At 46.8% G+C, this 26,639-nt stretch overlaps 1 protein-coding gene across 6 annotated transcripts in view; it reads left to right on the top strand.

Annotated features, from left to right (window-relative positions):
* The window catches only part of ARHGEF10L (Rho guanine nucleotide exchange factor 10 like), a 763,679-nt gene extending 753,513 nt beyond the window's left edge, over positions 1 to 10,166 (top strand). For all 6 annotated transcript variants that reach the window (XM_086922050.1, XM_086922049.1, XM_086922052.1 and 3 more), the window contains 2 exons: positions 1,513 to 1,635; positions 7,664 to 10,166. In XM_086922050.1, coding sequence (XP_086778176.1) covers positions 1,513 to 1,635; positions 7,664 to 8,190 — 650 coding nt within the window. In that variant the 3' untranslated portion in view covers positions 8,191 to 10,166. The remainder of the gene's footprint in view (positions 1 to 1,512; positions 1,636 to 7,663) is intronic.
* The last annotated feature ends 16,473 nt before the right edge of the window (positions 10,167 to 26,639 follow it).

Raw genomic sequence — 26,639 nt, 5'->3', positions numbered from 1 at the left:
ATCGTCTTTTTGGATACATACATCACAAAAATCGAAAGATTCGAAGAAAACCTGCCCGGGAATAGCAGTATTGGATACAGCGAAAATCCACTGTGATCATTCAGTAGGAAAGATACTTTTTTCCTGGAGACCCCTCACCCACCAGGGTTGCCCCTTGGTGGCATGCTTCATCATTGTGGTTCATCCTAATCCTCTATGGATTGAGGCGTGCTACGACTTAACAATTACGCAGGAGCACTTATTGGTGTATTAAATGATAAAGGTAGTAAGGTGGGAGGGAGTGGGAAATAAAATTAAAACTAACTGGCTAGTATGACACATTTTTTATTCTCGCCCCTGGCCGGTAAGGTTAAAATCAGGGGTTGTGACTGAAGGCATGGACTATAGTGGGTCAGTTCGCTTCAGAAATGATCAGTCAACATGTTTCGAGCCGTTCCCCTTTTGGCTCTTCTTCAGGACTTATAGGAAATCTAAGCCCAATAGTACCACTCCTCAAGATCCTCTAAAGAGGAAATACTGGGTTGCCTGCCATGCGCATACACCGAATATACATATGGTTACAATTGAGTCGTTTGGTATATTTAGGACGCTATACTATTGTGTCATGGTCTTTGACAGGTGTGAGGGGCCTGGTGGCAGTGCACTCTGCGCCATAAACTGTTCCCTCTGAACTGCCCCTAGTGCAACCTGTACCATGAACTGCTCCCTCCGAACTGCCACCAGTGTGGCCTCAAGCAGGTTCCCTCACCCAGGTTACTGGACTACCCGTGGTATGGTAGGAGACCAAGTTTCATGGACACGAGCAACCTAACTTTGCGTGTTCTGCCTTCATCAATGTAAAGCACTTTTTTGTTGATCCCGATGTGGTCTCTGATAAATAAAACGACATAATAAATAAGTAAATAAGTAAGTAGATTGAAGCACTGTAGTTGCCCCTGCTATGAAATGCGTGTGGGCAGAAAGTCGTGCGAGCTGTTGCCCTAGCTAAGATAAGAACACCTCTTGAGTTTTTGAACTAAGACTAGAAGCTCCTGTATTTTTGTTTGGTTTACCTTTAAGTGTGCTGTTAATCCGATGAGGTATGTACACCTATTTTCTTTCCTTTTTGAAAGTTAATATCTTTGATTGGGCAGTTTTCTTATGAACTTAGGAGTAACTTGCTTTTTATTGTATCTGGTTGCACCCTGCTCACAGCCTCTATTGTAGCGTGGCCGTGGTTCTGCTCGACTACAGCTCCCTCTGGAGAACGGATGAAGACGCAGGGTGCAGGCAGAACATGCAGGACCATCTTCCAAATTGAAAGATGCTCTGTACAGCCAATAAGACCTGGCGGATAAGCGCCGCCTTTATGACCAGCTCACAATTCTTTCTCATATCATTGTGGCGAATGATACACTGCTGTGAGATGGGAATATGGGACAGTTTATGGTGGATCGTAAGTCTCCCTGCCTGTGCAGTCTTTCTTTTGTGCTTTCTGTTCACTGTAACAATCTCTTTGCATTTTCTCCACAGGCCTGAAGGCACTGCGGGTCACCTGCTTGCTGATCTGCCAGGGGCTGCTGTGGGTTGGCACTGACCAGGGCATCCTAGTGGTGTTACCTGTACCTCGGCTGGAGGGGATACCCAAGATCACAGGTGAGTATGCCTCCTGTCCCTGGTGCTCTGGGTCTGAGGCAGGCAGAAAAGCGTCTTAGCTTCTCTGCCTACCGCAGGACGATGGAGGCAAAGCAGGTCTGCACTGTGAGCCATTTCTGGCGCTAAAAAAAGGGGGGGGGGGGGGTTGGCTAGGTAGGCCACGCCAGGAAATCCTCGCAGTGGGGAAAGCAGGGAGGAAAGCCGGCGGTTTCCTTTTCTTGGAGGTGAAAGGGGACTTGTAGCCGGGCATGAGGGTGGCTGCTAGTATTTTCACCAGCCCACTGGTACTTGTTTCACTCTTCTGCAGGGAGTCGCTCAATCTGTTTTGTAAAGATGGATGGGCTTTTAACTTCGCGAAGCTCACAAGGGTTAAACATAAATTACAGTTTTGCACGTCTGCGGACTCGACAATTCGCACACCCTTAGCATGCAGGCATGTGACCCCCAGCACACCTGCAACCACACGACCGAGCTTCTCAAATATAGGGAGCCAGCATACCAACCCTCTCCACCTCGCCCCCGCCGGCACACTCGAGGCAGGCTTCCCCTCCCAGCATGTAGTGTTCAAGGGATGCCATGTTGTTTGTGACACTTTCGACCAGCGCTGTCTTTTAGCCACGAGTTACTTCTATTCAGAGACTTGTGGTCTGTATCTAATGGAACATGTGAAATCACAAGTTGCCAATGCAGAGTGCTATGGGTGTGGCAGATAGGGCTGGCTGGGTGCTTCGTACACAAGTTAAGACCATTTGAAAGTCATGCCAGCACATTTTTGTGGCCCATCCCCCTCAACTCTCACCTTACCCAGCTAAGTACAGACAAGCTTCCGATGGACCGGAAATGGATATGGCTTCAACCAATACTTTGGGTAGCGGAAGTGACATTGCATATACTTTAACACCCTTCCCACTAAATTACAGGGTTGACCATGTGCTCCAGTGGGACCAATTTACCCTTTGGTCTTGGTGCCACTGCAGCTGCTGCACCAATTATAGCTATGCCACTGCTTTGTCCCCACGTTTACCCCTTTGAAGCCTCCTGTTTGCTGATGCAAAGCTTGTGAATAAGCAAACCTTGTGAATTGGAAAAGTAAACCGGGCACCAAGTTCCCTATTATTATCGTATTAGTTCCCCCATCTTCATGGGTAGCAAGAGCAGGGCCAGCGGGCAAGTCAGTGCATCCCCTAATCGATGTACAACTAACCTGCCCTAGCCTTGCTTGAGGGGTGATTGGTAAAGAGATGCTGTGTTGCCACAAAGAGCAGTACAAATAAAAGAAGGGTCGGCTTTAGTCGAACCCCCGCCAGGATCGCTGATGATCATTTTCGTGTCTTTAAACCCAATTAAATGCTTCTGTTTCTTCGGGGCGGAGATGCTTTGAAACCGAAGCCCACAGACCAAGTGTGGCCTCCCTTGCGCTCAAACTGTCGCTGTTGTCTTTCAGCATCAATAATTCAGGGTTGCTTTTTACTTCACTCCTAAAAACAAACATTGGTGAGCGACCCGAGAAGTTACTGAATATTTTATTTTGTCTACCACAAAGGACGGCTAAATTGTTGGTTTTCTGAGTCGACCGTGGCTTGCCCTCCCTCGGGTCTGGGTCACAGCAGAGGAGCGCAGACTGTCTTCTCAGCTGCCAGTGTCTCCTGACCTGAGCTCACAGTCGCAAACATTTGTCCTGCTTGATCCAGAACACGGCAGTGCAGGGTGGGGTCTTAGATGGTACGTGTTTAGAGATATATGATGAGGGAGCGAGCATAAGCACAGATCCCGCACATAGATCAAGGACTGACTGACTAACAGGGCTTCATTTATAAAAATATTAGCACCAGGGCACAAAGTATTCCATTACATCTGGCTCAGCCCACAGCTCCGGCCAATGACAGCATTACCTACTAACCATCACACTAGGTACTTAATTTGTAAAAGCATAAGTGCCACGGCCCTCATCAGAAGGCCACTGCAGTTTGCACCACACACTGCCCCTGCCAGCACTGCCAATGACAGTACCAACACAACTCCTTGCCATCACATTGCCTCAAGTGTGACAACTCAGACTATTCCAGGCCCAGCAAGCGGGAAGGAGGGTTTGGGCGGAAGACATTAGTCATCTTTAATGTATATTGAATTAATAAACAACCATGTGGCAGACTGTCAAAGTGCCGGTGTTGACAATTAAGTGCCGGTGTTGAGCACCGGAACCCACTGGCTCAGATTAAGCACTGATTACAATAAAACCTGTGTAACATTTTGGACTATTCCAGGTCACCCCAGGCTGTAGGGATGGCCTGGAAGTTCACGTTTTAACATTTTCTTTTCAATATATTTATTTATTGAACACTCTAAAATAAGCAGGGTGCCAGCATATGGTGTATTCTCATGCATAAATGCTACTGTTCAAGATACAACTGCTGGAGTTGGGCATCCACAAACACTCCCACACATTAAGCACTGGTAACTGACTACCCGAATGTCCAAGCAGTTTCATAATCATACTCTGAAACTATTCAGATTTTGGGATTTCACAAAGGTTTGCCAGATTATGAGTGTAAACAGGCTACATTCGTGGATTTCCATGTGTACTCCTGAAGGCATTTTTGAATCTGCATTGCTGACTTACGCTTCTGGAAACTGCATTGACCCTGATTCCACATGTGAGGGAGAATTCCGATCCCTCTGCAAGCGAGTTTGTCAAGGATAGGAATTACAAGTTGTGTAATGATTATTGCACCCACGCCCATTCAAGCTTGCTGAAATTACCTGGGAAAATGTGCAGTAAAAAACGAATCATGTGATTTCAGTGCAAAAAATACTGACTGACTCATTTTAATCTCTAATTCAGAATAGGAGTTATTTATCCCATTTATCCCCTACACTTGCACCGGGTTGGGGTATTTCCCCTCCGCCTTACACTCTGGAATGCTTTTACTCCTACACTAATTATAACGGTATGGGGAGTAGTGTGGTGTTTAGCACAATCAACAAGGTAATACCCGAGTTAACATTTGTTTGGTGGAAGAGAATCTTTTGACACAAATTCCATTGGATCTTATTGTAAAAACAAAACATACTATATAATTTGTCACAGTGGTTCAAAAAATCTCAGGCTCCATGTTGCCTTAATAGAGTATAAATTTGTGTTATTCGTAGTTCATAAGAAAACAGCGCATGTACAACCAGCACAGAAGGGCATTTTCCTTTCTGTGGTGCGTTTGTGCTTTGGAAGTTGAGGAACCAGGGATGATTCTTTTTGAAAATTTGGTATATCCATGATCCTGACTGGAGTCTTAAGAATTTGGAGTGAGTGTGAGCACATTCCTAGGGTCATGGTGTTAAGTGACTAGATGTGGATATGACCAGATGTTCAATGTTTGTGTGGGGTGAACTGTAGCACTGATGTGCACATATCATCAGACCTCTTACCGGGGATGACACAGTTGACCTTCCAATTGCTGTTTATTAACGACAAACAATTGTACTATCAAAGATAATTTTAAAGCAATGAAGAAGTGGTGAACGATAAATAACAAGAATGTATGCTATTTTAAATGCAACATGGAGCCCGGGATTTTGTGAACAATTGTGACGAATTGTATATTATGATTTGTTTGCAATATGATCTAATGGAATTTGTGTCAAAAGATTATTTTTTTACCAAACAAGAAGATTAAATGTTAATTCAGGTTGAGAGGTATTACCTTGTTGGATATGTTAAATACCATACTACTCCCAACAGATCAGGGGGGAAACTGGTCTAAAGGGTTGAGTGCGCTGGCCAGGTGTTCAGTTTTCCCCAAATTTGACAAGTATTTACTCCTAGTCTTACGGGTGTAAATTTCCGACCAATTCCAAAGTGGAGATGGGTCATAGAAAGTTTTGAGAATATCTAGAAGCTGTAGAGTTCGTAGGTATACAAACAATGTCCGGGACATCCCCACCCTGGAATTCCTACTTCCACCCATGGGGTAGGATTTATTCACTCAGCCCTACTCCACGGTGGAGTGATATTGTGCATGAGTGGATTTACAAGTGCACGGCCCCCTTTATAATACTTTGCCCTCATACATCCAGCCATTCACACGTATAAGGAATGTTGCACAAGCAAACAGCTCTGTGGATCTTGGCTTGTGCACTGAAAGGCAGAGTGACGTACAAGTATGCCAAAAAGTCAATCACGGCGACAGCACCAAGGTACCAGGGGCATAACACAGGCCTCTACAACTCTTGTGGCGTGGGCCCTTCAAGGGGGCTCTATTCAGCCCAAACACATTAATGTTTGTGAGATATTAGAGGCTCGGGCCTCTTATCTCTTTTTGCAGGGGGGTGGGGGGGGGGCATCATTTTGTGAGAGGCCACTGCAAGGTGCTGCATGTGGTACGGCAAAGATGTGTTAGGCTCTGCCATAATGATGCTAATTGTGATATAATCTGGAACCCCAAACCTTATTCCTTGCCCTTCCAAGCAGACCAGCCACATTGATCTCAACTATGTGACTTGGCTCTTTTGAAATTTCTCGTCACACCATTGTTTCCTGACTATTGCACCGACCCTAGCGCCTGTAGAAGCAGGCATCTGCATTCAAAAGTTAAAGCAGGCTTTTGCGCCTCTGCTTTCTACCAATAATACGTTTTTGCATGTGCAACTGTTATTTCAGTGCTCTGATCCACTTCTCCCTCACGTCTGCCCACTTATAACCATTAATATCATGTCCGTGCGGCAGCGATTGGGAAGGCTACCTATATAATGTTAATATGGCTTGGTTAGGTGCCACAGAGCTATCCTAAGCCAGTTGGGAGTGTCTTGTGAGCGTGATCATCTGCATTATTCTTAAAAATGCAGTCTTTCCTTCAATTCTGAGAGCCACATACCTCAAAAAGATTTCAGCATAACTGCAGACTATCCCATCAGTAAAAGCAAAACACACCACAGCCTTTGTGTAAAAATTCAGACATTAATTCCACCTAACATTCCAGATGATCTGAGGCTCGAACCTGCCACCTCAGCCTGGCCCGGTAACCCTCGAGGTATACTAAATGTATAAACTACCTAGTTTAGCGCCCCCGCATTCTTCTGAGGTGATAGTGCCAAGTTATGGTCCTGTTTACTAAATTTCCTGAAAGCCTAGATACTAGGCGGGGCCCACCAGAGCTTTGTTTATTTGTGTCAAAACCTGTGTTGTGTTTTTGATGAAGAAGTTTGCGTGCTAACTGAAAAGCTTACATTTCTAAATGCTTTTATGTTTTATTTTCCCTTCTCTCCCGTGTCTCCCTCTAACCCACTGTCCCCTGCCCTATTTTCTCTCTGACACAAACCTTCAATGTCACCTCACTCATTGTGCCCCATCCCTTTCCCACCATGTCATCGCACCTAATGACTCGCTAGTTTCCCTCTCCCTTTATTACTTTTACCACTTTCCATCATATTTGACCCTCTTTTCTCACTCTGCCTTATTACTTTGTCCTTTTACTATCTCTTTCTTTCAATCTGCTTTCTTACTCCAATGTATGTGTAAGATGGGGATGAAATGCAATATTTTACACATTTTATTGGATTGGCGAACATTTTTAAACCTTCGTAAATTGTGTTTACGCCCGATCTTTTTAAAATATGATGTATGGGCACGTTCACAAGCTTGGGAGCTTCTTGCTGATATGGAAAACTTAGATACTGCGATAGCTATTGGGAAATATATGCAGGGTGTAAATAGGTCCCCTGCTTGATTATAGGTTTAAGTGGAGCTATGAGTATTGCGATTTAAAATGAAATTTTATTGTTTTAAATTTGCTAGAAATATTGTTAGGAATGAAGTTTTAAGAATATAGATGTTAATATGGGTACCTTGATTTTTAATCCTTCGGAAAACGAACTTTTTAATGTTTTAGACTTCTTTCAATTATTGATGTAAGAGTTATGCGGCTTAAAGACCTAAGGTCTAAATAAACTTTTTTTTTAACTGAACTGAATCACACCTCATCTCTACCCACCATGATTCTCTCTGCTCCCCCTCCATTCTCTTCCTCTCTTGCAGGTAAAGGGATGGTTTCATTCAATGGTCACAGTGGTCCAGTGGAGTTCTTGGCTATGGGGGTGAGCACTCTGGCTCCTGATGCCTTAAAGAACAGCAAAGAGGATGACGGCAGTGTCGAGTCCATGGGGAATGGGGAAGAGAAACCCTTCTGCGCTCCTCAGGAATCACTTCCAGAGAACCCTGCACCCCGCGACCTTCGCCGGAAGGGGATCTTACTTCAGTACCGCCTCCGCTCCACTAGTCACCTACCAGGTCAGATGCTGTCTGTGCGGGAGGCAGCCGAGGCCAACGGGGCCCTCCCAGACCACAGCGAAGAGGACGGCTCCATCTACGAGATGGCTGATGACCCCGATGTCTGGGTTCGGTGTCGGCCATGCACGCGGGACAGTCCTAGGAAAGAGATCATCTCTGTGGTCGTCGTCTCTGGGGGACCTGGCTATCGAAACTTTCACGCCCCATGGCATCAGCCTGCAGGCACAGCAGAGGACAGCACCCTGCTCTTGTGGCAGGTGCCATTGACACTGTAGCAATAATTGCAAATTCCCTAATCCCACATGCCTAGATATCCCATGGTCCGTGACTTGCGGGTTATGCCATTGGTATGAGAAAGGCTGGTCAAAGTGGATGGTGTGGTGGTGTGTGCAACATATGCTGCGCTTAATCTGGATGGACCTTTTCCTCTATCTTGCAGTTTGGATACCAAGTGCCTCAAAGCAAACAAACACCACCTCTCCACTGTCCCTACAGATATTTATTTGATGAACTGTGTTTCTTCCTGGGTCATAGTGCAAAATGTTCACCGTATCTCTGATCACCAGCCTGGTGTACAGTGTCCTAAAGTTTACTGTGCTTTCAGTTTTTGAAGGGGTGACGGATAGTTCCCATCTGAGTAGAATTATTCCAGCCTCCTCTCTTTGTCTTTCTGTTGCTGTTTATATGGTATGGTTGCTTGCTCCGTAATATTGGCTTTACTCGTGACATCATCAGACAACAACCTTTTAAATCATGAACATCCAACATGGGCTGAGGAGGGTTGAATTAAAGTCATGTTTTCAGGATATTCACATAAGATACTTTATATACAATGTATGTAGCTGGAACTCATGTACCTACTTATGTTGGACATCAGTGATATAACCCATCTTTTGGACAATGGTAATGTCACTCACTCAAGGGCTGTCTGTCGTATACATGGAGTATGACTCGCTTTATTAACCTCTTGCTCTTTTCCCTTTTTCGTTTGCGTTTCTTAGTTCACTCTTTTTCTGTGGACCTTATCCCTGGTTTGTTTTTCTTTAACTCTATTATTGTCTGTCTCCCCTTGCTATAATTCCTCCTGAAGTTCTTTTCTTTTCCCTGGCCCTCTTTCCTTATGTTTGGATCTTCTACTGTCTCCAAAACTGTTTCTGAGTTTTAAAACTATATTTTGGAAATATCGTGGCATATTTGTCACTTCCGGCTGTGCTAAATGCCTCTCTTCCACTGGACAGCAGATGTGCTGAGTAGACTTAAACTGTGGTTTGATGATAAACACCACTGCTGTACACCAGGTAGAAATCCAACCAGGGAAGCCAATTGATTTTATTGTATGCTTTTTCTTCCAAAGAGGATCTGGTACTCCTGCACTCAGAAGACTTGTACACTGGTGCAATTACAGGGCAAAGCCATTGACCACCACATGAACAGATAGTCGTCCGGAAAGCTTCATGGGGCAAGTGAACATGGGGCTGCCCTTTTTGCGTTATGTAAGGTGTGGAGTTCTGTACTGGTGCCTAAATAGTATGCACCAGTTATGAATGCATCTCTATCTCGTTTAAATATGTGGACAGGTGTAGACACTGCTCTTAGCGGATCACCACAAATGCCAAACTCTTTACCTTCAGCCCTAGATGCCTTGGGTGGCTGGCATTGCACTTGGAATCCTCATTCTCTTCCAGGTGTGTGTAGTAGGCAAACAGATGGTATGTGCGTAGATTCGGGTGCATGGAAATCCCAGAGCGTCCACCAAGGATGGAAGAGGCCTACACTATCAGATGCTGTATAGGCCGACACTAATGTTTGCGTTTCTAATCCAAGGTGGACAGTTCCGAGTGGGAATGTGGGATGCCTGCAAAGTTGCTGATATTCGTCCAATGCTGCTAGTTTTAAGGCAGTCCGTGACCTATCAGGAAAAGTCTGGCATGTAACTTACCCTGAAACCTGAGTACCAGCAACTTATAGGCACCAGCCTCTGTCAGTCCAAACGTTTGTCTTTCTTGTGTTTTTACTCACAGCTTGAGTTTAAAAAATAAGGGAATTTATGTGTGTGTGTGTCTTTTTGGTTCTGCTGATGCCACAGCTCACTCGTACTCCTATTTCCTCTTCGGGGTTATCCATTATCTCCACTGTCTGCTCTTTTTTTCCTGAGTGTACATACTATATATTATAAATGTATAAACGAGGTTTGTATATATGGTGCAGGCAAAGAGGTCAAGCAAGAATAAATCTTGGGAGTCAAAGTGTATGTTTTGTTGTGGTGGTGTACTAAGCCAATTCATGGAGCTTGCTGGGCTTTGAAAGAGAGCACCACCGCCTTCTTGAGCTAAACACAGTGCAATGTGCAGCACACAAGGAGAAAGCCTTGGTGTGGCGGGCTTCAGCAGAGAGCACCACTCTGACATCTAGTCTCCCACATAAGCTACAATTCACAGCTTTAGTTTGGATCTAGGGAACACTTTGAATAATGATCCAGTTTACATATTGTCCCTTTGATGCTAACTTGGCATAGAGAATGCCATGGCTCCTTAACTTGCGTAATGAGTATCCGCTCCTGTTGTCCTAAATTGGCAAAGATGATCTTTTTTTCAGCAGAATTTGTACGTTCAGTGCCTACCCGTATAATTCTAACTTATCAAAAGCATTTATTTGGTGTTGATTCTGCATAAATATCACCTCTATGGCCCTAAACATTGAAATTACCATCCCTTATTATCTGACCTTGGATTAGGAGGACCCCATGCCCTGATCTTGGGCAAAGCAACCTCAGAAGCTTATGATTTGAAGCATATACGGCTGAAGGATGCTTGCAAAGTGGCTCTCTGGACGAAGTAGTCCAAAGAGCATCCACTTTTGACCTGAATTTCTGGAGGCCCACCCAAAGGTAGTAAAATGTTTATGGAATATTCATAGGCTCAGCCTCATGGGCATAGACACAATAGGTACCTGTATAGTAATAAACTTTTGGAGCTGTCGTTACTCCTAGGGGGATGCCTATAAGACAAAGTGGCGTTCAATTTCATGAAACTATCCCTTAGTCGATCAGTATCATTAGGTGTCAAGAAGCGACCCAACTTTTTCTCACATGTCTGTATAAAAGTCTGGTCAAAACGTCCGTCAGTGTACATTCGTCCAAGGGAAGCTGAAGGCAAGGGCCGCACTCGCATTGTCATTGTCCACCCCCTATTCTGTAGGAGTGGAGTCAAGGAATCTGGCTGCTGGAAATATTTAACAAGACCTATAAGAGTATACCACCCCACACAGCTATTCACTGGCGTTAAAGGGAGAGCGAGGAATCTATCTTTTTTATAGGCAGCAGAAGGCAAAAGCCCACATACCCAGCAATCTGTCATGTTGGTAGTGGCATGTGCGTGATGCAGAGTTTTAATAAAAACATTATCCCTATAATTCTTACGTATCATCCTCTCACCATATTCAACAGTGAGCATTTTATGTTCTGGAACAGCAGTAGGTGTGGGTGCAAATGCATGAACGGGATAATGTTTATCTACGAAAAACAATATTCCAAGAGTCACCAAAAAGGCAATTAAAACAATTATTATTACTACAATCTTTCCCTTTCGGGGAAGGGCCAACCAGGGGGAATCGGGCTCACGTCTAGGGGGAGCTGCAAAAGGCTGTTCCTCATCAGGAATTGGCCGCCCAAAGGGATACATTTTTAATAATCGTTCAAAATATCAAAAATCAAAAGGAAAAAATAAAAATCACACTGTTACTAAGAAAAAAATAGTCCCAGACAATCCTCCACCGGCCAGAGGGGTTCTTCAACCCTTAAAAAGGGATCTTCTCCCTGTGTCCTTCAAAGCCTCACAGGCAGGCTTTTACCGTCCATACCTACTCCCACGTTGTTGGTCAAAAACCTTTGAAACAAGGGAAGCACTTTATTTGGGCCCCGCACCACTCTATAGTCTCAAAGAACACAATCTTCGGCTAAACACCAGGGCTCTTACAAGTCCATCCCTTACCACTAAATCTTCTTTTTCAGAATGTCCACTAAGCCCTTCTTCCAGTATTTAGTCCATCACATTCCAGCACTGCACTTATTTCTTTCGGGGCCTCAAATTGTAGCGAGTGCTCCCTGGCACTTCGGGGTCGGAGAACAAAGCAGGTGTCTCCGTGGCAGATGCTGAACTTTCCGGTATCTCTTTGCTAGCAACAAAGGGAGTTGTCGAGCTCACAGAATTTTCAATGCCGCTTCGCTCTTCTCCAATCAGTGAAGCATCCGAGAAAGGAACATACCTCGGAATGTCTTCAAACTCCTGGTCAGCGATGCCATCTTGAACCCATCGATCATAGGGCAACGGGAGCGGGACCCTCTTTACATGAGAGGCATGGGTCCACGCCTTTCTGCCTTCAACCCGCAGTGCTGTGCGCGTGGTGAGGAGCACCTGACGAGGCTCTGACCATCTCGGCTCCAAACAGGACTTCCGCTGGTATCGTCGCACCACGACCCAATCCCCTGGGTGGATGGTGTGTCCAGGCCCCTCCGGCAACGGCTTCAGAGTGTCTGCTACCTGCTGATGAATAGAACGAAGATCTTTAGTCAAAGCATACAGATAGTCTGTCAACAGAGGATAAGGAACTTCGGAAAAACATTTTGGTCGGGGCACTCCCCAGATATTGGCCGGGCGGCCAAATACCACCTCGTGCGGGGAGACGCCCATTTTTGCATTTACAGTGACTCTTGTGGATAGCAAGGCTAAGGGAAGTGCGTCTGGCCAACGGAGACCTGTACTCTCACATATTTTGGCCATTTTTAACTTGAGCGTCCCGTTAAAGCGTTCCACTAGTCCTGCTGCCTGAGGATGCAAGGCCGAGTGGAACTTCTGGGTGATGTGTAAACCTTTGCATATATTTTTCACTAATTCAGCATTAAAGGACGTGCCATTATCACTCCAGATCACCCTAGGTAATCCAAAGCGGGAGAAATACTCCTTTATCAACATTTTAGCAGTAGACATAGCCGTGCAGTCTTTCGTTGGGAACGCCTCCACCCACCTACTAAAGGCGCATACGACTACAAGGACGTACTTCAAGTTGTTGACTCTTTCCATCTCTATGTAATCCATCTGAATCACCTCAAAAGGGAAAGAGGGGGGTGCAAAATTTCCAGTTGGGACAGAGGTACCCTTTCCAGGATTGTGTCTCAAACACACCATACATTGACGAACCAAATTGGTGGCCATCTTAGAGATATTTTTATTGCTCCACACCGGGTCTAATAGTTTGCAGATACCCTTCGCACTCACATGGGCAGGCCCGTGTGCCATCGTCACTACTGGAAGGACATACGCATTCGGTAACATCCATCTTCTCTTGTCTGTTACATCTGTCCAACATTCATCCGCATCCAGTCGTCCCTGCCCATCCTTCCATGCTCTCAATTCCTCATCCGTCACCTTACTTTGTATGTTCTTGACACTCTGTACCGTGTCTGCGAACATATGAATATCTGGGACCCATCGTGCTGGCCCTGCCACAAACATTCGTGGTAATTTTTCTCTAGCAGTCTCTTTTGCTGTCTCGTCGGCAAAAGCATTGCCTCGCCCGACATCGTCCACTATTGTCTTGTGTGCGCTACATTTTATCACAGCCAATCGTTTAGGTAATGTCAATGCCGTTAACAGTCGTAATATCAGTGGACCATGTTGGATGCGCTGTCCATGGGAGGTCAAGAATCCCCGCTCTGCCCAAAGTCGCCCATAATTATGAACCACGCCAAAGGCGTATTGGCTATCAGTGTAAACGTTCACATCCAACCCCTCACTCAACTCACATGCCCTCAGTAAAGCGATAATCTCAGCAGCCTGAGCAGAATTGTAAGGTATTCTAGAAGTCTCTACCACCGTCTGTAATGTCGTTATTGCATATGCTGCTGTCGATGTCCCGTCTGGTAATTTAAAACAGGATCCATCAACATACAGTTCCCCGTCTGGTTCTTCCATGGGCCTGTCTGTCAGATCCACCCTCCCCTTTGTCTCCTCCTCAGTCCTATACAAACAGTCATGTATGTCGTCATCATTTGTGTCAGTATCTGTGGGGATAGGTAACAGGGTGGCAGGGTTCAATGTGGCACACCTTTTAATTGTTACATGGGGTGCAAAAAGAGTCATCTCGTAACCCGTCAGACGAGCACTTGTTAAATGCTGCGTCTGTGTCCTGTTCAGTAAAATATCCACAGCATGCGGTACCATTACTGTGAGATCTGTTCCCAGCACGAGCCCTGCCGATTGTCTTATAGAAACCGCAGCAGCCGCCGTGGCTCTCAGACAGCTCGGCAGCGCTCTTGCCACATTATCGAGCACAGCAGAGAAATACGCACACGGTCTCTGCTTCCCCCCAAAACACTGAGTTAGGACAGACAACGCGCAACCTTCCGCCTCGTGCACGTAAAGAACAAAAGGCTTCTGGTAATCAGGTGTTCCAAGAACTGGCGCAGAACACAGAGACTCTTTTAGTAACTCAAACGCTTCCTGACATGCGGGGGTCCAGGGTAGGGGTTCGCGCACTTCTTTGGTAGTCAGATACAATAGGGGTTTCGTTAGTAACGCATAGTTAGGTATCCACTGACGACAATACGATGTTATGCCTAGGAACGCGCGCACCTCTCGCTGCGTGTTAGGTACCTGCATGTTAGTGATCGCTTTTATGCGCTCCGGCGTCAATCTCCTCCCCACTTTCGAAAGGAGGTGACCGAGGTAGGTGACCTCCGTTCGACAGTATTGGAATTTCGGAAGGGACACTTTATGCCCCCTTTTAGCCAAATGGTGCAACAATTTCACAGTAGCATCCCGACAACCCTGTTCGTCATCCGATGCTATTAGGATATCATCCACGTACTGCAACATTACGTTGCCAGGTGGAAGTTCCAAATCATCCAATTGTGCCTTTAGAGCCTGACTATATATGCTAGGACTCTCAGTGTACCCCTGAGGAATTCTCTTGAAGCGGAAACTTCGGCCAGCCAATGAGAATCCGAAGAGATACCTGCTATCTTCATGTACTGGAATACTGAAGAAAGCATTTTTCAAATCAAGGACAGAGAAATATTTGGCCGAAGGTGGAATCATTGTTAATATCGTAGTGATGTCCGAGACCACCGGATACTGTGGCTCCACTACTCTATTCACCTGCCGCAAATCGATCACAAATCTATAGACATCAGGAGTATTATCAGTTGCATCAGGTGACCGTCTTTTAAGTACAGGCAAAATAGGACTGTTACATATATTCGAATCAGTCTCTTCTACAACTCCAGACTGTATCAATTCTTGAATTATCTGTAACAAGGCCTTCTCACCCTCTCTAGGTATTCTGTATTGTGGTATTCTGGGCAATTTGGCTCCCACCTTCACTCTAATTGACACCGGGGCAATGTCCATTCTTCCCACATCATTATCACTGACGGCCCACAAGCTGTCTGGTATGCCTCGAAACTCAGGTGGCAGCGGGTCGTCTTTTGAAAAGCACTGTAGTGGGCGGGCAACATTGGGGCCTAGAGTAAGGTACACGCCATCCGGGGAACAATAGATGGTAGCATGCAATCTCTTCAATAAGTCTAACCCCAACAAATTTTCACCACAATTTGATGTCAACAGAAACGGTGAATCAACAGTAAAAGGACCAATCGTTAGCGTGAGAGGTTTAGAAATGGGGCTAATCACCGGAGTTCCTGCGAAACCCACGGATATGTTATTCTTGCCAGACAGAGCCGCCCATGGGACCCGAGAACGAGCCACTGAACTTTTCATTGCACCCGTATCCACTAGAAATTTCTGCTGAGACCCTAGTAAGTCGGCTTCGACATAAGGTCCCCTCTGATCAACTTCCATAAGTACTGGTCCCATGCTCTGTCCTACGCTGTCCTAGTTGTGGGAGAACCCTGTCAAATCATCAACTGAGTAATCATCATTGTAATACTGGCCCCCGCTCCTCTGCGACTGTTGTCTATCTGTCCCGTTGTCAAAGTAATTGCCTCCCGGTCTCCCGCCTCCTTCTGATCGCGCAGCCTGTCTCCCAAAATCACCGCCACCTCTTCCTCGTCCGCGCCCTACACCAGCGCTTGCCTGCAGCAGCGGGCAATCCCTCCACCAGTGCCCCTCCTGCTTGCACTTCGCGCACTGATTCGGTCCCAGCCTGTCCCTGCTCTCACCTCTTCCAAATCCACCTCCGCGGCTCGGCCCTGCACCCCTTCCTCTGCCTCTTGCCACCTGCTGCAATAAAACCCTCGTCTTCAAATCTTTAGCCTTCTTTTCCTGTTTGTCCTTATTTTCATTTTCCCTGTGCTCGTAATATTGCGCCATACTTAGTATTCCCGAAGGAGAGGACGTTGTCCACGTGCTCTCCGACGCTTGCAGTCTGGCCGATATCTCAGGCAATAAGTTTGTGACAAACCTGTTGACGAAGAGCCGTAACCCACCATCCTGTGACACATCCTGCCCACTAAAATCCATATACGTTTCCTCAAACCTCGTAAAGAAATCAGAGACCGCCTCATCCTTTTTCTGCTTGCAAGCCGTCAATTTGTCCCAATCTACCTTTTTCGGGGGGATGAGGGAATGCATATATTTTATAATACGCCCTGGCAAAGCCAATATCTCAGCCTTCGGCTTCTCCCCTGGCTTACGCTCCTTGTCCCAATCCTGCAACTCCTGCCATGTACCACCCAGTTCCTCCGTATGATCCGTACCTTTCACTTGTCGCCACACATCAACCGGGACCAAAAGCCCGAAAAACAATTCAACATCAGCCAACGTCATCACAGTAGAAGACGCCGCTTCCGTAAGCTCTTTGTAATAGGCAGTCGGATTCTTTCTAGAATCCGGCAGCTGAGCTTTCAATGACAGCACCTCACTTCTCTTCCATGGCGTATACACCCATTGCTCCTGAAAATGCGCATCAATTCTGTTCCTTGTTACAGCCCTCGTGAGTGGGTCTAACAGCTCGGGGACCTCAGGATGAAAAATAGGGTGCACCTCTCGCATTGGGTGGAGACCTGGGAAATGGGGTGTACCGGCAGAGGGCAATTCATTCCTGTATTGCAAAAGCGCGCGCAAACTACTCATCACTTCCTTCACCCCTGTGTTCGTTCTGTACGCTCCAGCCTGTATATCCCGCAAAACCGCCGGAGCCACACCTCCATAGCCCTGCTCCCATAACGGTATCAATACACTAGCCATGTGCCACAAAGCGTGCTGCTGCATTAATGGCTCAAAATCTTTCATGGTGGACCAGATATCATCAAACGAATAAATATTATTCCTGGCCCATTGACATGCCTGGTTAGCCACCAAACTTTTTTCATCCAAACCAACAGTAGAACGCGTAAGCAGCTTCCGTACCTGTGAGAGCAATCCGCTACCTGCGCCGCGACTCGGTGTTAGCATCTCCTGACTTGGGGTGGTGCTAGCTGAGACAGTAGGGAGTGCTAGAGAAAATGGCGAGGGGGCGGGTGAAGTGGGCTGAAGTAGAGAAACGAGGGGTGTCGAGGGCAGGGATTGTTGGGGGGCACTCGCTGAAGGACCTGGAATGGCGCTACTAGGGGCCGAAAGTGGCAATGAGGGGTACAATGGCTGCGGGGCATAAGGGGGAGGGGGTCGGGCATTCAAAATGTCCTCCATCTCATCTGGGTCGTCCTCTCTCACTACGTAACTTTTATTTTCCTTCAACCTACAAAGTCTATCTGCGCGCTCCATGCGTAATGCATTCTCATTCCCCACCTGTTCTCTCGCTTTCTGCGCCATAGTCTGGGTGGACTTTTTATACTCCTCTTTCTCCTCTCGCATCTTACGTTTCCTGACCTCTTTCTGCCATATTCGCAAAGAGTCAAACATACTCTGACGGCTACGCCTAGCAAACAGTTTATCTTGCAAATAATCCAATTTAGCTTCATCAAAAGAACCCGTCAAAGGCCATTGTAAATCCACATTATCAGCAGTGTATCGATGCCACAAAGTGCCAAACATGATCGGGACCAGTCCATGTTTAACATACATATCAAAACTCGGTGTCCCTTCAGGGGGTGCGGGTTGGCTCTCGGCCAGTCTGGTATCTGAGGGTCGACAACAGCATCCAAAACATCGCAACTTGCTAAAACACGGCATCTTTGCTTTATCTCGAATCACAGCTCAAGTTCATTCACACATAAACATATAGACAAACCACGTACACATGTACAATATCTCCAGAACACGTGTTACCAAATGGGACAAGGCCCGTCGACCAAGTCCTGGGGAACCTGGACTCTACCGCAGACCGAACAGTACACTAACTGTTCTGAGGAAGGGGAACGAATCCGCCACCCGTGCGGCACTGCGGATCACTGCGCACTTTACCGCGGGAAACCCGGATCACACCTCCACTGAATCACCACACTAGGAGTTCAGGGTAAGCGCACCAGAGTCTACCCACGATGAGCCACGCCTTCACCACAGTACCATCCGGTCGGATCACTACAAACAATTACCTCGAAATACGTCCCCAACCCCGTCAAGTCTGTCAGAGCACCAACTCGTACTCTGAGTTCCCCGGAGCACACTAGCCCCAGGAGCACACCGGCTCCTCAAACCATCGGAGACACTCTAGTCTCCCGGAACACTCCTGTTCCTGCAGCAATCACAGGTGGACCACTCACCTTCCGTTGGCGGCACCGACCTCTACCGTTCTCCACCTCCGGCTGCCAGGACCAACACGGTCAGCTTCAAGTTCCGCCTTCTGGACCCCGGCGTAAGATCCGAACCGGGACCTCTCCCGATCAGCAGGGTGGGGCAGCGCTGCGAGAACCAAGCTCGGCATCAAATGGGATCCCGGACCCACCGTGCCGACCAGCGGGTCCCCGGTCTTCTGCTGCCCACTTACGGGTGAGAAAGATCCTTATCGCGGGGTCCCTATTCGGGCGCCATCTGATAAGCGTGGCTCAAATCCACCCGAGTGACTTACAGCACTCACCTATAATTACCTTATAGGAAGTCAGCCGGACAGTGGAGAAGTATAACAAAAGTCTTTTATTAGGCCAAATAACACTCATATGAGAGGGCCCTGTCCGACCTCACTCCTAAGAGTGCGAACGAGAGGACTGACTCTCTGCATCACAGCAATACATTATAATGCAATACAGTGAATAGGGTACGCCCCTTGTGGAAAACTACTGAGCCCCAGACCAGTGAACAATGCTCTCATACAGCAGGCATCTGCACCTGCGAGGGATACATTATTATCTCTGCTCAAGGCCAGGGAGCCAGGCTTCGGCGTCTCTGGGCATGAGAACATTACTGATAACGAAACTTGCTAGTTTCGACCACAGTAAGCCGAGAAACGAAAACTGCTGTCTTAGTATATTTCTGTATTCCTGCGGGAGGGGCATGAGCGAGCAGAGCCCGCAGGCACAGAGAGTTACACAAAATGGTGGCACACAGGCTAAGCTAAGAAACTAATATGGTCACGCATACATTTGAATATAAGCAATAAGTAAAAATATGAATTCAGCATAAGTGCGTTTACGTAAATGCATTAGTTAGTCATATGATGCTAACTCACACGTCATCATAGGGTAATTAGAGCATCGAAAAGTGAATTCTATCAAGTGGTTGTTCTGACTTTGAAGTGTTCCCCTGAAAGAGAATGATACGTTTGCAGTGCTCTTCTAGGCAAGACATCTCAAATATAACCATTCCTTTCCTGAAGCTGGTGATCAAACATCCATGGTCCCGAAGTTGTAAAACAATACCCTCTAGTTTTCAGCTGTCAGCAGTCCTTCCTAAGATTACAAACATAGACAAAAATAACTTCTAAGTGCATTATTCTGAGGTCCGGGGCAATTTTGAGTCAGGCCAAACGTGTGCTCGTGTCAAAATAGGAATTAGAATTTGTTTGGACTGAGCACGATTTCCCCTGGGCAAATTTTTTACATGTCACCTTTTTTACCTGGCGAAATTTCTGTCAGACTCCACGCTGCAGGATCCGGCTGATGTACATAAAACTCCACCTCCCGACCTCACCAACACACTGGTAATAAAAACACAGTGGGTTCGAGTGATAGGGCGAGGGAAAAAACAGAACAAGGAAGGGAAGGAAGGGGGCAGCTGGGAAGGGATGGCTGAAAGACAAGAAAACAAGTATACCGGTTACAACTGTTCACTGAGAAACCCCTGCTCTCGTTTCACTCTCTCTAAGTAGATTAAAGGGTTCACCTTTCTTGAATAAGTGCACTCCACCTCCTCCCTGTATATTGGATGTATATATAACTGCACCGATAGTCCCTATGGAACATAAACAACAGTTACTCTCAGGTCACCCCTAGAACAAATATTCAATTCTCTTTAGTGTGGTTGTACCTACCCCGCCTTGATTATTCAGTGCTTAAAAGTAAATGTGTGTATTTCCACCAACCAAGTGTATCCAAATCAAATGTCAGTCTCTTAAAAGATAAGTTCTGTTATTCCAGAAAGTACAAGTATAATCCTTAAGGAATACGGCAAGACGTAGCTTCCTACTACTGTCTTCCGCTCCTAACCAACAAACTCCGTGTCCTCTAAAAAAAGAATGCTCCAAACACGGCAAGGTGTAGGTTTCCCCCACTACCTTCCGCTTTGGCAATTGGCCCTGTAGACACTAGTGCCTATCTTCGTAGCGGCAGTGAGCAGAAGGCTTGCCCCACTACACTCCGCTCTCCTATGTTATCACCACAAGGAATCCACGGCAGGACACGGCAGTCCTTCACTTGTACTATATACAAAACTATTCAATAACAATCCCAGCAACGCGTTAAAATGCCACGCGTTACTAATCACTCACAGTACTTGAGCCGATTCTTCCTCCGTTACGATTCCTCTCCGTCCGCCACGATGTTAGGCCGACAACTGGAACTCCAGGGGAAAACAAACGAACAGGAGGCACAACCCCCGCTCTACTCGGAACTGTTCCGAACCAAATCCAAGTTATAGCACGTTTCCTCTTTCACTCGCGCAAGAACTCACATGAAAGGGAAAAAACCTCTCCAGGCTTCAAACCAGGGAGAAGACAAGTAACAGCGCTCATCCACTGGAACCAAAAGCACTGCAGGTAACAAAATCACGAACAGGAAACAATGCGTCCACCCAGCTTTTATAGGACCACGTCCCCTGTGTAGGCATTCTGGGAGTTGTAGTTTCTAAAGTTAGGTAGGCGCCTTGGCAGATCCTGACAGTATGTCCCCGTCCCTAGCGCCTCCTAGGGCCAGGCTTAGTAGGGAATCTCCGGTGGAAAGAACGCACCGCAGCCGGGGCATGCACATCAGAACTGAGCTCCCAGGAATCATCCTCAGCGGTATACCCCTTCCATGACACCAGGTATTTAAGAACACCCCTGCACCACTTGGAGTCCCTTATGCTCCTCACCTCATATTCCATTCCCCCATCACATAACACTGGCGGAGGGGCCGCCCTGCGAGAGGAAAGAGCAGGCTTCAGCAACTGTACATGGAACACTGGGTGTATGCGCAAGGAACCCGGCAGTTTCAGCTTGTATGTTACGGGGTTCACCTGTTTCACGATGGGATAAGGGCCGATGTACCTTGGGTGGAACACACTGCGCAACTTAAACCTAATGTTCTTTGTAGACAACCAGACCTTGTCTCCCACCACATACTGACGACTCTCTATCCTACGTCGGTCCTCCCACTTCTTGTACACAGCCTTCGCCTTGGTCAAATGCACCTGCACTCCCTTGTGTACCTTCCTCAACATCAAGACCCTTTCCTTAACAGAAGGCTGGTCTTGGAGATCGGGGGGTATGTCAACCGGCAATGTTTTCGCATCGAATCCGAAATTAGCTTTGAATGGTGACATCCCCGTTGAACTGTGCCAAGTGTTATTGTAGGCTAGCTCCGCCATCCACAAAAGATCTACCCAGGATTCGTGAGCTTCTTTAGAGAAGCATCTCAAGTATTTCTTTAACGTCTGGTTCAGACGTTCTGTTTGCCCGTCTGTTTGCGGGTGGAAGCTGGTAGACAGATTGGACTCAATATTCAGGGCGCGACACCACATGCGCCAGAACCGGGCAATGAACTGAGGCCCCCTGTCGGACACAATCACCCTAGGAATACCGTGCAGACGGACAACATTGCTGGCTAAAAGTTGTGCCGTTTGACTGGCATTTGGGAGGTTTTTACAAGGGATGAAGTGTCCCATTTTGGTGAGGCTGTCTACCACTACTAAAACAGCAGAAAAACCCTTATCCAACGGAAGACCAGACACAAAATCCAGACTAATATGCTGCCAAGGTTGACTGGGGGTAGGCATTGTAATGAGTTTCCCCGCTTTCTTAGTGGTTACTCCCTTTGCTCTAGTACAGATATCACACCTAGCCACCCATGCCGTGACATCCTTAACCAGGGTAGGCCACCAGAAATGCCTTTGGACGGTGTCGAGGGTTTTACGAACACCAGGATGTCCCACCAGCTCTCCCTCATGACCCCAGCTAAAAGCCTTTTTCTGCAAAGGTGTTGAGGGCAAGAACAACTTATTCTGAAAGAAAGGCAACCCATCTCTCACCTTCCTCTCCACTATGCCATGAGCCCATGACATCCAGCCTCCTGGATACTGATGACTTCTTACGTCATCCAAAAAGGTCTCTGCTCTTACTATACATAGGACTTTCCCTTCAGGAATGATGGCCTGTTTCTCTTCCACACTTTCTGCTGGCATAGTTTGTCGAGATAGGGCATCTGCCTTTCTGTTTTCAGACCCTGGGCGGAAGGTGACCACAAAATTGTACTCGGCAAAAAAAAGCATCCATCTCATTTGCCTTTGGGTTAAGTGCCTAGCAGATGACATAAACTGCAAATTTCTATGGTCCGTATATACTGTGATGGTATGAAGAGCCCCCCATAGATATTGCCTCCACTCCTGAAAAGCCCTCTTGATAGACAACAACTCTTTTTCCGCTATTGTATAGTTGAGTTCAGCCGAACTCAACTTCTTTGACAGAAAGGCCACCGGGTGCAACTGCCCTGTACCTGCATCCCTCTGTGACAACACCGCCCCAATAGCTTCATCCGAAGCATCAGCCTCTACAACAAAGGGACGTTCTAGATTGGGATGGGACAGCACCGGGGCTGTAGTGAACGAGGACTTAAGAGTTCGAAAAGCCTCCCCTGCTTCATTGGTCCACTCAAAGGGCTTACCCTTCCTCAAGAGTCTGGTAATAGGCACAGCTGTCAACGAGAAATGCAATATAAAGCGACGATAATAATTCGCGAAGCCCAGAAAACTCTGGACCTCTCTCACATTCCTCGGAACTGGCCAGTCACGCACTGCCTCCACCTTGCGTTCTGACATTTGCAACCCCAATGGACTGATCATCACCCCCAAGAATTCTACACTGTACACTCCAAACTCACATTTACTGAGTTACACGAAGAGACTATGTTCTCTCAACTTAGCCAGTACCTTGCAAACATGCTCCACATGACTGCTTTCCTCCATTGAGTACACCAGGATGTCATCGATGTAAACGACTACAAACAAGTCGATAAACTCCTTCAGAACATCATTAATCAGGAACTGAAAAGCCGCAGGGGCATTACACAGCCCAAATGGCATGACCAGATATTCGTATAGGCCATACCGCGTCTTGAATGCCGTCTTCCACTCGTCCCCCTCTCGAACCCTGACCAAGTGATAGGCACCTCGCAAGTCCAAGCGAGTATAGATCACAGCTTCCCTCACTTGATCGATCAAAACGGTAATGAGGGGGAGAGGGTATCGGTTACGGATGGTGTTTTTATTCAAGACGCGGTAGTTCACACATGCCCTCAAATCACCATTGGCTTTTGCTATAAAGAAAAGTGGAGAGGCTGCAGGGGAACGAGAAGGTCTTATAAATCCTATGCTCTCATAATGATCGATATACTCCTTTAAATGAGCGGTTTCAGGGACAGACAAAGCATATACTCGACAGGTAGGAATCACTGCCCCATCAATCAAATCAATCCTACAGTCGTAGGCCCTATGAGGCGGTAGTTTCTCTGCTCTGCTTTCACTAAAGACATCCTGAAAGGCTTCGTAGTGTTTCGGAAGCATCACCTCCTTCTCGGCAGCTGTAGCTACCATGAATTGTAAGGCTAACACTGCTACCGGGGAAGACACATAAGGCACCAGATGTTCCTTGCAAAACCCTGAAGAGAAATGTACTGTGCGTGATTTCCAGTCAATGGAAGGATTATGGAAAGTGAACCAAGGCATCCCCAAGATGATTTCATATTGTGTAGCATCGATTATGTTCAACTCCACTTTCTCCACGTGTCTCCCTTCGGACACCTCTATAGACAATTCCACTTCTGCAGTTTTCTCAGTTATGAGACCTGATTTAATGGGCTGCCCATCGACTGCTAAAACCTCCTCGGGATTGCCTCTGGGTACCCTAGGTAACAACAGACGGTTCACCAACCCGTTGTCGATAAAATTCCCTGTGGCCCCTGAGTCTAACATAACCATTACTGAATGGATTTTTTGCTCACACTCCAAGGACATCTCTAACACCAAATGGGACTCGGTTTCCCCTATCCCAGAGGACGACAAGGAAGTAAGTTTCCAGTCTGGGGTCTCTTCCGCCTTAGGCAAGGATAATTGCACTTCTTCCATCTCTCTTGCCGTACTAGAAACTGCCACCCTTTGATTTTTATTCCAAGTACTTGGAGTCTTGGGCTTTGAAGGGCATTCTCGTACATAGTGTCCCTTCTTCCCGCAATACATACAGAGACCTTGGACTCTTCTGCTTTCTCTTTCTGTTTTTGATAAAGGGGGTCTAATAGCTCCTATTTCCATCGGTTCCACCCCGGCCTCAGTGGAACCCATAGCCCTAGAAGGAAAACTTACATTACGGGCATAGCCCCTGTCCCATTTTCTCCTATCCCCACTTCGCTCAGTCAACCTACCATCCAACCGTAATACCAAGTTCACCATATCTACACAAGTAGTGGGCTGAGGGTCTATGTGTGCCACTGCATCCTTCAATTCATCCCTTAAACCCTGATAAAACAGGGACATTCTTTTACCCTCTGGCCAGTCCGTTTCGGCTATTAAGCGATTGAAAGTAGTTAGATAGGTTATCAGATCGCTTCTCCCCTGACGCAAGGATAACAACTCTTTGTCAGCACTAAAATTAGTGGCCCTTCTGTCAAAGACTTTCTCAAACTCCTCCCTGAAAGCAGTCCAGTTGGATAGCATGGCATCATCTCTTTTAACCAAGGGCACGGCCCAATTTGCTGCATCCCCCACCAAATACGAAATGGCAAACGCAACCCGGGAATGGTTCGTAGGAAAAGAGGCTGGTTTACATGAGAAGTGAAGCAAGATTTGCATCATAAATGCTTGCGTTTTGCGTGGATCCCCCCCATACCGTTCTGGTGTAGCTAAAGGGATAGGGGGAGGAACAGTAACTTGAATCTGGGAAGGGCCCGAAGAAAAAGGGTTCTTTGATAATTGCTCAACCCTATCTTTAAGAACAACCGCCTCAGCTTTGGACGATGCTAGTTCTTGTTGAACCAAAGCCAATGCCCTTAACACATCATCCAAGGTGGCCATATGTACCCCAACCGGACCAGGCAGAATGCAATTCGTGGGTTCGTGATTCTGTCAGACTCCACGCTGCAGGATCCGGCTGATGTACATAAAACTCCACCTCCCGACCTCACCAACACACTGGTAATAAAAACACAGTGGGTTCGAGTGATAGGGCGAGGGAAAAAACAGAACAAGGAAGGGAAGGAAGGGGGCAGCTGGGAAGGGATGGCTGAAAGACAAGAAAACAAGTATACCGGTTACAACTGTTCACTGAGAAACCCCTGCTCTTGTTTCACTCTCTCTAAGTAGATTAAAGGGTTCACCTTTCTTGAATAAGTGCACTCCACCTCCTCCCTGTATATTGGATGTATATATAACTGCACCGATAGTCCCTATGGAACATAAACAACAGTTACTCTCAGGTCACCCATAGAACAAATATTCAATTCTCTTTAGTGTGGTTGTACCTACCCCGCCTTGATTATTCAGTGCTCAAAAGTAAATGTGTGTATTTCCACCAACCAAGTGTATCCAAATCAAATGTCAGTCTCTTAAAAGATAAGTTCTGTTATTCCAGAAAGTACAAGTATAATCCTTAAGGAATACGGCAAGACGTAGCTTCCTACTACTGTCTTCCGCTCCTAACCAACAAACTCCGTGTCCTCTCAAAAAAGAATGCTCCAAACACGGCAAGGTGTAGGTTTCCCCCACTACCTTCCGCTTTGGCAATTGGCCCTGTAGACACTAGTGCCTTTCTTCGTAGCGGCAGTGAGCAGAAGGCTTGCCCCACTACACTCCGCTCTCCTATGTTATCACCACAAGGAATCCGCGGCAGGACACGGCAGTCCTTCACTTGTACTATATACAAAACTATTCAATAACAATCCCAGCAATGCGTTAAAACGCCACGCGTTACTAATCACTCACAGTACTTGAGCCGATTCTTCCTCCGTTACGATTCCTCTCCGTCCGCCATGATGTTAGGCCGACAACTGGAACTCCAGGGGAAAACAAACGAACAGGAGGCACAACCCCCGCTCTACTCGGAACTGTTCCGAACCAAATCCAAGTTATAGCGCGTTTCCTCTTTCACTCGCGCAAGAACTCACATGAAAGGGACAAAACCTCTCCAGGCTTCAAACCAGGGAGAAGACAAGTAA

Source organism: Lissotriton vulgaris, chromosome 5 (assembly GCF_964263255.1).
Source record: "Lissotriton vulgaris chromosome 5, aLisVul1.2, whole genome shotgun sequence".
Taxonomy (NCBI): Eukaryota; Metazoa; Chordata; class Amphibia; order Caudata; family Salamandridae; genus Lissotriton; species Lissotriton vulgaris.
The sequence above is the reverse complement of the archived record's forward strand: the minus strand, read 5'-3'. Positions and strand labels throughout refer to the sequence as shown.